Consider the following 11,669-nt stretch of genomic DNA (forward strand, 5'->3'; position numbering starts at 1 on the left):
TGAATTATCTCATCGGAGAGCATATAAAAACACAGCTTTAGATGAGCCCTAATGAAGACATCAGGCAGGAGTGTCAAAAGTTTGGATGTTTAAAAGTACTTTTTTCAAGATACATTCTCTTAAGTGTCTATCACGTCAAAAACACCTTTCCGCTCAACAATTCTCTCAATCTCGTTCCCAGAGCCTCCGTTACCCTTGTCCAGCAGAACGTGCGTGGGAGGCACTCTGAAACCGTTTTTCAACAGCCAATCAAATATGGCCCTTTTTGGATTCCACCAGTCTCTCTTTCCCGACCGCTGGTCAAGGGAACGATGACTCTGGGAACGAGATTGCAATTCTCTGCACATGTCTAACACTAATTCTTTGGTTCGCAGCTTAAAGGGGCTAGGTCACGCAATTTAAGGCAATTTCAGCACTGATCGAGTGGTCATAGAATTAACTAAAATATCAAAATAACTGTTCAAAACTATAGAAGATCTCTAACAAAACTGAGGGAAGCTAAGAAGTGACATGGATGGACAAAACTGGAGAGGATTGAAATGGATTGAATTTGGGTAAATTTGAACTGAAACTTCGGCCCACCGTTTTTCAAAATTTCATCAGTCTATATTAAAATGTCATTTACAAAGCTGGATATCATTCTCAGTTGTTATGTAGCCGTGATTTTGAAAATGAAAAGACTCTTGCTCTGCCAATTTGACGTTTAGAACTCATAATTAACAAAATTAAACAAATTTACCTAAAATAGCGTGACCTAGCCCCTTTAACTCTCTCCTTCAAAGTCGCTGTCCTAGAGGCTTCTAAAAAGTGAAAAAACTGGTTGTAGTTTGAAGCGCAAGGAAGAGAGATGGGTTTAATACAGGGTTCACGTCATACAATGCTTTGCATTGTGATAGTTCTTTGAAAACAGCAATGCAAAGTACGTGTAATTTGTGACGTCAACCGGGTATCGAACCCATTCCCCTTCATTGTTCGGTTATGGATCAAACTATGACCACTTTTTCCGTCTTTCAACGTGAATAAGCAGCGAATTTGCGGTAAAAAGGTGCGAAAAGCAACATAATATATATGGGACGATTTTGGAGAATAAATAAAGTGGAAACGTATAGGCAATTTAAACTTTAAATCAGAATGGCTATGTTGGAACCTGTCCAAAAGCCACTTTGAAACCAGGCTCAATAAATGTAGCAATAACGTGTGAGAACTCTGGTGGACAAGTTATCAAGGCAAATAAAACGGACACGCACAGGCTAATAGATATTTACAAAATGCAAGGAGGTTAACAAGCCCCAACTGCGCGCAAACCTTGGCAGTGGGCCATTAGTTCTCAAAATTGATGGGAGAAGTTGGAGCCACTTGTACGTGACTGCCCATCAACTCGTACATCTGTTCCTGAGTCAACAATGTTAGGAGTTGTTGCACCTCTGTGCACGTGCTGCTTTGGACGTTTAACTTATACGAAGCATCGTTTTCAAACTTTTCCTTTCACATCTGAAAAAAGACATGGCGTCTACTTGAAATCGCCGTGACGTTTACGAGGTCGCGAATAAAACGTATTATACAATTCTTCGAGGCTCCACATGGACGCCACAGTTGCTTGGCTATTCTTTGGTTTAGTAGCAACGTTCCTTGGTTGTTTCTCATGAATTTCAACAAGTAAGACCTCCAGGCTGTACAAAACAAGGCGATTTGATCCCTTGGTACATGCCAAACAGAACCGGCACAACTTGAAAAAACGGATGTCATCATTGTTCTGTTGTTTACCGCCGCGCACTTCTTCTCATTACTTTGCGGTAGAGATACAAACTATAAGTTATGTCTATGATTAGAAACAGCACAACGGCAAAAGCCAGAACCTGAGAAAAAAGAGCAAATCAAACTCAAGTATTTTGAAAATGGATTCTTTACTTTGTTTTTCTTATCAGACAAAAAGAGAAAACTTTTTAACACTGTAAATTTTCATGCAAACGCATTTACTATACCTCTATGTTTAAATTGAGAAAAATAAAAAAAGAAGAGAGGGGTAATTCGAACAATTATAATTTGAATTTCCTTACTACTCTTTGTCTTTTCAAGGAAAGGAAAATAGTCTCCATAAAAACGATTGAGTAGTCAGGTGCGAGAGAGATTGCCAACGCTTATGCAATTTGTCTTGATCTGGCAAGGTCATGATGTTCCAATACAGTTGTAAAAACTGCTATTCGAATTCAAATAAGCCATTCATTAGTCGATATGCCTGGTTTGACTGTAACGTGAACATCACATATGTTTGTTTCAGAATATTACTTAGATATGGGAGACAATTTGCTGATATCATCTCAGCTGAAATTCAGGCTACTTCTAGGAAAACGTAACAAGCTTTCAAAAATAAAAAAACTTTGCACTTGGATCTTATTGAGAAGCAAGACTCGAAGGACGATTGGAGGGAATGCACTTCAAGAGGGTTAGTAGCTTGTTCCAGGCTCCCAATTAGTCGGGAAAGAGGAGAAAAACTGCGTGCGAAAAATTAGTGTGGGCTTGGGTCGACCAAAGTCCCCACTCGCTTTTCGCACGCAGATTTTTTTTCTTTCCCGACTAATTGGGAACCTGGAACAGGCTAGCGAGGAAGACGCATGGCTTTACTTACCACAGCACCCACCAAACGATCACTAAACCAACTTGTGAAGTCGCTTCCGTGTCTTTCTCTAAAGTTTGCTTCATAAGCCAAAAGCCCAGCACTTGCTACAAGAAGCACTGCCAAAAAAATACTGAAGAACACATCCTGCAATGACAGAAAGAGTTGTATTGCTATGAAGCAGATGACAAATGTTAACTCCGGTAAATAAAAAGATACCTTGTCGCCATGGTAACTCGAGAATACTCGGAAACAATCGAGGGATAATCTGCTCACTTTCGACCAGCGTCAAATATTATCTCTAAAAAGCCTTTCGCATGGGTTTCAGTCGGTAAAACGCCGTTTTTACCACAATTTTACAAACAAGCGTCAAAGGTTTAAAAGTTAAAGGTCAAGGAAAGCCTGATTGAGGCCGATCCAAAGTAAAGAAGAGCCAATTTGTCTTCCGTGGAAAAAGACGTTTGTTTTGTCTTGCCTGTGATTGGTTAAAACGTGACGCCAGATTTTCACCTAATCAATCCCTAAGCATAGAAAGAGAAAACCAAACCGATCGTTAAATTTACGGCACCACGTTTAAATCCATTCCCCATCCTTACGGATCCCGGAATTTATTCCGTTGAGAAGCTACGGTGGGAGTCAAGGTTTTAGTAAATGAGCAAAGAGCAAGGTATCTTTAAAAGGCGACTTCACTGGCTTCAGTGCAGCATATTAGGCGGGTTTATACTAGGGACGTAAGAAGGGTTAAAGTATGCCCGATTTCTACTGTGAATGTAAACGGGGTTCATTTTCGTTGAAGTACCTTACTTTGTAACCTTAGACTGGAGAAGCCGAAGTACGATCTCAAATCCAATTTTACCCCCCTCGAATCCGCACTTGAGCAGATAAAAACACGATAAGGCGATGGGAGTAAGTCTCAAATTGATTTGAGTTACTGTCGTACTTATGGCATACTTGGACGGCCCAGTATGAACTCGCCGGCCTAATCATTCCAATTTCCCGAGTGATCCTGCCACTAGATTCTTGCAGCGATGGGGTTGGTATGGGCAGACCTGTTATATTCATTGCTTCACTCACCAAGAGATACCAGTTGTAGGTATCATACACCTTATCCAATGAAAACAAAAAGAAGAGGTAGAAGGCAATCAGAAGGAAACATCCTATTAGTGAAGTGGCAAAGAAGAAAGGAAGATGAGGTGGACTGTAAAATGAGCTGTACAGCTGCGCAAGAAGGAACGCTATGAAAAGGAAAATCTGCAAAGAGACGAGATAGACATAATTAGCTCACTTACAACAAAAAAGTTCTTCGCTTGCTCTATGATTGCCAAACGCAACAGCTCTACGATTCAGTTGGAAGGTTTTGCAATGAGCTCTTAAACGCACAATCACATCTAAGGATCTCCAGCTTTTTCTTGGGAAAGAGCAGAAAGGTCCTGGGACTGAACGAGTTTGGGTGCATTCCAAAGTTTCCCACCTCTTGAGCTTCTTTTACGTTACATTATTTGATGTAGGAGTGTAACAAATGACAAAGGCAATGGGACAATAAACAATTATAATTAATTTATCATTGTGATTGAATGAGATGCTTTTTTATTTATTCCTTAAATGACGTTGGACGTTCATAAAAAGCAGACATTCCTTGATGGAAAACGAATAAGCACAACAGTCTGTGTGCGATGTCCACAAACTTCAGGTTAATGATCTCTAGTTTTGTTCACTTGGAATAACTTGGATGGTACAAAAAAGAGGAATCTCATAGAGAAAGCAAAAATTGTATTAGTATTTAAGAAAACGTCAAGGAAAACACATATAAGTTAGGTTAAATTCAACTGAACAAATCTGTTTTACGCGATGTCAATGAATGAAGAAATGACTCACACATTCTACGCATGACATGTATCCTTGGACGGAACAAAGATAGCTTTTGTTGAAGGTTGGAGTAGTCACGTCATCTGTGTACTCATCTGGATTATCTGCACTGTTCATCCTGCTGCAAATCTACCAGCAAAAATTTGTTGGTTATTTGAAGTATACATTTCCCTTGTGTGCTCTATTGTAGAGCAAGAACTGAGCGTTTTGCAAGTTGGTAACCGTAAAATTAGTCTGCATAGCAAACGTTTCCGTGAGGTTTTTGAGCGCTAAAAATCCGATTTCCGAATTTTGGGAGAAATTCATCTCACCCACACCCTGGTCAGAGTTTTTCTCTGTCCTTGTGCGGGTCCATTTCCATTAGTAGGGCTAACGCTCACATGGTCTATATGGATAGAAAACTAGCACTTCACGTTACCTTCTAATTGCCAGTTTTAAATAAAGTCAAGAATCAAAGAGATAAAAGAAGATGAATATTCAAACAGTCTCGTAAAGGTTCAGGTCTGTGCGATGCCTCGTGTGGGAGATACTCGAAGAAATGTTTTGCTCAAATTTATAAGGCTTTGTATGGAGACGCCCTCAGAGGGACACAAAGATGACGGCCGGAAGCTAACAAAAGCATATGTCATCGAGTTTTGCTATCAAACCCTGTAGTCATCTTCTGAGGGCTCATAAATATCTATATAAGTACTTATTCTCATACAAGGACTGTTCAGATTGCAAAATCTCAACGGATGTCACTTTTTAACCCACGTGACAGCATTATCGCGCCGCAGTTTTAATATCGTGTCACGCAAAAACTTAGAAATTCAACCTTGCTTTATCACAAGACTAAAAACCCTATCAAACTGAAAACTTGTGAAATGATAAGCCTCCAGCTGTTCTAATAAGTATCTAAACTAAAATCTCAAAAGGATTGATAATTCCTTATTATTTAATTTTGATGACGTCACGTGAAAACCAAGAATAGTTAAGGCTGTTGAAATATAAGTGCTACACGGCCAACGTTTGCAAAAACGTAACCCTTCCTTCTTCTCATGAGCTGTTGTTGGTAAGAACGAGTATATTTATGTAAGAAGATATTGAAAAACTGCTGATCGTGGTCATTTCAAGCTTTGTGGAACTATTTTGACGCAGATTTGAGCTGCATGGTACTGGTTGAATCAACTTCATTCGTTCGAGTGATTTGGAAAAGCATTTAACTATAAAAATTGTGATAAAATATCGCATAAAATGTTTGTAAGTTACAGTCTACAGATCGTTTCCACTGCAAAAAAAGATATTCTAATGCACCTATCAATGTTAAGCCCCAGGATGGGGGTGGAGTAGGAGTGGAGGGGGCTACCTACGGGAAATTGACTCAGAGAACCTTTCCCTGGGTAGGGATTTTGACACGTAGAGTATGCGTTGCCCCAGGGTGGGGAATTTGACATGCACGTCATCTTGGAACACCGAGAGAACTTTGAGATGAGTTATCCACAATCATGGATTTCATGTGACTTCTCTGGTTTTCCTGATTTTTCTGCACACCATGGTTGAAAGAAAGGAAAGCGAATTTGTCTTGTCTTTTTGTAAATATGGACCATAACGTTTTTCTGTCTTTGCTGGAGTGTTCAGAAGTACAAGAATGTTTCTATTTTTTTTCGTGATTGCTTTTTGTATACTTCTATGTATTCACAAATTTTCCATTCTATCATTGGGCATGCTTGACTGATTTGAAAGCTGGTAAATACTAAAAGAACTATTTACAAGGCTAAAAAATAGTAATATTGTTAATAATATTATTATTTTGCTCAATTTTAGGTTCTTGTTCAGTACCGTGAGCGGCCGAAAGGTTTCGCGTTACACGACAAATTTCCATGGGAAATTTGGCGCTAGCTTCCATCAAAATGTCAAATTTCCCTGGGTCAGCTCCCCCCACCCCCCCCCCCCCCCGCCATCCTTTGTCTAGTTATTGGCCGAAACGTCTCACGAAACTTGTAAGAGCTTCGCATGGAGGAGCCATTTTGATATTGGTCATGATCCAACGTGGTTGAAAGTTAAAAGAAAAGGCCTTATTTCCAACCAAACAGTCGTCATGCAAGGCGACATTCGGAAATAAAAAAAATGCCGTATTTTCAAAACGAAAGGCACGACGGCTCTATAAACTTACGAAAAGATTTAAATCTAGATTTAATAGTGTACGTAAAAAATATTCTTGATGAACAGGATTTCAAAAAGTAAACACTCAAATTTGCCAGCTTTCTTTCAAAAGGTTCTTGTTACAGTAAGTTTGTCCACCGGGCTGTTTGCCCGACATAATCTGTATCGCACAGATCACATGAAAAATGGTAAAAAACACACTGCTGATTCACAATTGAAGGCTTGGTTTCGTTAGGTTTAAGTTATTGTCCCAATTTCTCGCCCACGAAAACAGGCCGCTACATTGCAGCCAGTTTTCGTGAGCAAGTGAGTTAGTTGTGTGACAACTTGCGTGACATTGGATAGCCTGCGTAGCTTCGCTTCCCTCTCCCCTTGCGCTTCCTACGCAGGCGAGACATAAACCTAAATTCACAGAACCAAAATTAATACCCCTTTTCTCCAGGTGTTCATGCCATCACAACATTTTTCGACTTCATGCCCAAGGGTCCAGAATACAGTTGATTACTGCATCGTCATATGATAGAACACATTATGGAGAAATTTCGTCATGCCTATAAATACGGAAGATTCGATCCGCACGTAGCGTAATAAGATGTCAGTTTGCTGCATGCATGAAAATTACAGGACGTACTGCGAACTCCCGATACTACAATCATACTTAGCATTTCAACCGCCTGCTAACAAAGACGAGTTGTATCTCTGGGCATTTCAAAATGGAAGAAAGAGGACCTTTGATTCGAGAGTAACTTAGGCCAAAGTCTGTTTTCTATTTCGAAAACAAAAATAATTTAAGAAAGGCAAACGCGGTCGGCAAACGCCAGTTCCAAGAAAATGAAGAAACTTAATCGAGCGGCATTAAGAATTATGCTGTAGTACACTTCCAATTTCAGTTTTGACCTCATCGCCTACAGTAGCTGTCTTACTGGTCTACATCTTCTTGATAAAAAGGCTGTAAGACTTTCGATCATATGGTTTATACTTCGGCGCTAGTTCCATGCTCAGCTATGCTTGGTTTCTGTGGCGTTTGACTATTTGTTCTAACGGGTTTTCAATTCTTCCTGCACGTTCAAACATACACACAACCCACAATTTTCAAATACACATCACTTGTTTACATCTCGAAGACAGCGTTGTATATATTACATCTTACCTATTTCGAATTCAGTTTCTTTCGAGTTCGCCAGTAGGATTGCTATCTTCAGATGTTGCTTGTCTTTAGCGACGAAGTTTCATAAATCAACAGATGCCTGCAAAACAGATTTGAACCCCAAAACGCTTTCAAAGTCTAGCAGACTGGCCACAATATTTGCCCACAAAAATGCAAATTTGGGTCACGATTTTCAAGCTCGGCTTGCCACACTATTGTGATTGGTTGATAACAATTAGAAAAGAATATAATAGGAATCTTTATTTATACACGATAACATAACAAAATTATATAATTACTCCTCCAATTAAAAAACCCACACACTGTTCGTGACGGGAAGGGAGAGACCCCCATGTTCGACTCTTGCAACCAACAGCATTCGGATTTTTTCCTATTTTCCCCGGGTAACCATCGAAAAAATATATCTCGTCATAACTGAAACGTATTCGAAAAAACTCTTTCCGTTTAGTAATACAGATTTATCTTTGATTGCCTTCAATATTAAATGCTCAAAATTATCACACTTTCCGATAGGAAAACTAAATGAACAATCAAATTATCGGCTTACCTGAGTACTTTAAAATGTTTCTTGAGTACGCTCACCATTGCCTGGTATGAGACACGACACATGATTTTCTCGCGCGTGAGCCTGATCAGTCACTTCCCACTTTCTCTACATGTGACTCGAGCGTGTTTCTGTATGACCAAGTGGCCTCCCGTTTCAATCTCACATTTATGAATATGTTTCTTCTTCTTTAATTCCTCTCACATGCGATCATCTATATTAAATAGGCACAAAATGTGTGCATGTGTCACGTCTAAACATTTTTTGTCTTTTATGTGCGATCATCAAAATTTTTTGGGGATAACGTGACTCGGTGGTTACAGAAATGAACTACAGTAGTGGGGAATTCGTTACGTCCCTCCTCCTCCACCTCTTCCACGCTCCCTCCCACCAAAAAAATGTGTTTTTGCCTTTTTTTCACTGTCACGCAACAAAAGAATAAATTCGAAAGTGTTGTTCAATGAAAAAAGCCAAAAACTTGGATTGTTGTAGGAAACAAATTTATCAACCACCTCTCCAATTCTCGTCTCAGGTATGTACCGAACATCGTTTCTGAGTTATTTGTCGAAGCGTTTCATGTTTTAAACTAAACAGAGGACAGGCGGCCGGTAATCTGGAATTCACTTTGCGACTGAAAGCGCTTACTTTTCGCTCATGAGATAAAATATATGTGCAAGAGCACAGTTCTTAATGTACTTGAAAGGCTCAAACTGCTAACTAAGATACATAGGGATTTTCAACTAAATAGCTTTGCATAATGCATTGCGTGACGCCCCAATAACGGCTGCGAAGGAGACTAAAAAATCCTTAAACGAAAAAGAGAAGTGATCCTCACACGTATCTGGACAATCTGAGCAATTGTCTCATCGTGACACCCGAAAGATTTAGCAGGCTCCAACGGGATTCTAACGCATGACCTCTGCGATGCCACTGGTGAGCTATGAAGCCACTCAGTTGTTCCGGTGAAGGACTCGATGAATAAACTGACTGTATATTTGTCTCTTTGGAGACACCAAATAGCTTAAGGGGGGGGGGGGGGGGGGGGGGGGACTCCCATATGAAACAGACGGGGATGCTCGTCGTCTCGCTTAGGGGTGTAAATTTTGGATTTTGGTCTCGCTTAAAGTGTTCCGGTCAAAACCACGCCCAGATTGGTCTCCTTTAGGGGTCACAAAAAGCTTGAGCCACGCCCAGATGGTCTCCTTTAGGGGTTACATTCAATATTTCCGCGAGCATCCCCGTCTGTTCCATATGGGAAGTTTGCAAAATGTAACATAGATGAAATCCATAATTCCGATTTCTACTCGGTTTCCACGATTGCTTATCGGTGTCCCGATTACTGCTGACGGGTAAAAATCAACCATGACGTCCAGCTACGGAAATTGACGTCCAATCGGTGACCCGATTGCTGCCGAAATGGTCTTGTGCTGACAATAGTGTCACGGCGAGCCGTGATACCAAAATTTAATCGATCTTTCTACGCCGTTTTTGATTGGTTATTAAAAACACTGTCACGCATTCCCGTTCGGTATTGTCACGAAAGCCCAGTTATTGCATCACAAACAAGGTGATGCTGTTCATCATAACATAGAGGGCAAAATTACTTAATGCTGATTGGCTGAGACAGAGGTCATTCTTCATTCATTTTGCAAAATTGTAAATGTAGTAAATGCTTTTCAGCAGGGTTGGTTTCATTGATTTGGCGTTGTTGTGACAAGGCATACTGTAAAACGTAGACTAGGTTGGATAAGTAAAATGATGCCTGAACTAGTAAAAACGAGGACTTGCTAGTGACAAAAACTTTCTGGACCCGGTTGTTCGAAAGCCGATTAACTTAATCCAGGATTAGCGTAAACTTTTGTTTCATGTTTTCAACTTTTTGGCGAAAGTTTATTTTGCTTATTTTTGTTTTTCAAGATTGACTTCTTCTAATGTAAACTTTTGCCGAATGTCAGCGTTGAGCAGCATTTGGGAGCAGAGAAATAAATTCCTTGGTTAAATTTTAATTTAATAGCGTTGGTCGACTTTTGAACAACCGGGCCCTGTTCGGGGAATTTCTGCAACTTCTGAAAATACGCGTGATATTATCCTTAATTTTACTCGGCCCCATGCGGTTAACAATACAAAAAAACCTATGTCCAGGCGATATCAGAAACTTGAAACAAGTTTGGCCACTTTTTCTTAAGATTACCCAATTGCAATCCGTTTCAGTCTTGTCTTTCTGTCCATTCACGCATCTTCCTCGACTTGCTCACAAGTCGAGCTTTTGAGCGCGACAGAGGGCGCGAAGCGCGATCGTACCACACCAGACCAGAAAACCAAGCGAACGACTTTGAGAAAGTCTAGCATCTTCCTAGCTTTGTTGTGTTTCTTTTATGGTTATTGCTACTGAGAAAAAATATTACAATTTGAACAGTGTGCCGATTTGCTTTTCGCTTTTTCCATTACCCATCAAAATCCTTCAAGTAATCCTTTAAGTTGGGTGTCACTGAGAATTCAAATTATGCGTTTTGGGAGCCTGTGTTTTAATTCAGAACTTTGCCGTGGAAGCCAATTGGCGTTGCAGACTGTTTACTCAAGATGCAAAGTAATGGGTGCAAGTGAACCAACAAGTAAAGCGATCAAATGAATACAACTAACTTTAAGAAACACGATTGCTATCTAGTAAATTCTCTCCTCCGAATGTAAAGTAAATAACTATTGTATCCACTTGACAATGGCACCTTTATCCATTTTATTTCCTTAGATGACTTCAAGACAAGTTAACACAGTAATAAGGATGCCATGGGGGACATTAAATTTGCTACTGAATTTTCAGGTAAAAAACTTACAATTATTACCTAATGTATATTCTATTAAAAATACTGTTGTAGTTAGCGAAGGTTCGAAGTAAAACTAGCAAGACAGATTTGTTATGCCTCAAACTTAAAACGGTCGCATAAGGGTTTTTAAAGTTTTTTCCTGCAAATTTCTCTTTTTTATTTACAGTCACGTTTGTTAAGCTTTCACGATAGCGTCATTTCACTACAACTACAAGAATCCAATTTGTTTTTCTTTTCTTACTTAAATTTTGTATTTCCAGCGGGGTAAAAATAACAATAGCTCTAATTAGCAAGAGACAAGAAAAACCTAAAGGATTCTGGTACTTGTAGTCAAATGGCGCCATCATGCAAATGTCCTAATACGAGAACTTAAGTCCATGCAAGTCCGAGGGGCCTTTCTTGTTTGATTGCTAACTTGCAGTGACTTGGACTTCAAATCGACGTTGCACGTGCTAAAAAACAAGCACAAGTTAACTTTTTCAATGTTTGAATGCCACAAGTTGCTGCAACTAT

At 39.7% G+C, this 11,669-nt stretch overlaps 1 protein-coding gene across 1 annotated transcript; it reads right to left on the reverse strand.

Annotated features, from left to right (window-relative positions):
- Positions 1-1,108: 1,108 nt before the first annotated feature.
- On the reverse strand, positions 1,109-8,477 carry LOC138019360 (uncharacterized). The gene is made up of 6 exons (XM_068866126.1): positions 8,338-8,477; positions 7,773-7,869; positions 4,490-4,609; positions 3,689-3,865; positions 2,627-2,761; positions 1,109-1,856 (listed from the first exon to the last, which is right to left on the reverse strand). The coding sequence occupies exons 3-6, from the start codon at positions 4,595-4,597 to the stop codon at positions 1,761-1,763; spliced, it is 516 nt and encodes a 171-aa protein (XP_068722227.1). The 5' UTR covers positions 4,598-4,609; positions 7,773-7,869; positions 8,338-8,477; the 3' UTR covers positions 1,109-1,760.
- Between the last annotated feature and the right edge of the window lie 3,192 nt (positions 8,478-11,669).

Source organism: Montipora capricornis, chromosome 10, assembly GCF_036669925.1.
Source record: "Montipora capricornis isolate CH-2021 chromosome 10, ASM3666992v2, whole genome shotgun sequence".
Taxonomy (NCBI): Eukaryota; Metazoa; Cnidaria; class Anthozoa; order Scleractinia; family Acroporidae; genus Montipora; species Montipora capricornis.

Bases quoted from the DNA above. Each gene is read 5' to 3' on its own strand.
- LOC138019360 (XM_068866126.1), bottom strand. From the start codon at position 4,597: ATGAACAGTGCAGATAATCCAGATGAGTACACAGATGACGTGACTACT. The intron at 2,762-3,688 runs GTGAGTGAAGCA...CTGTCATTGCAG, and splicing joins CCTACAACTGGTATCTCTTG to GATGTGTTCTTCAGTATTTT. The intron at 1,857-2,626 runs GTAAGTAAAGCC...CTTTTTTCTCAG, and splicing joins ATCGTTTGGTGGGTGCTGTG to GTTCTGGCTTTTGCCGTTGT.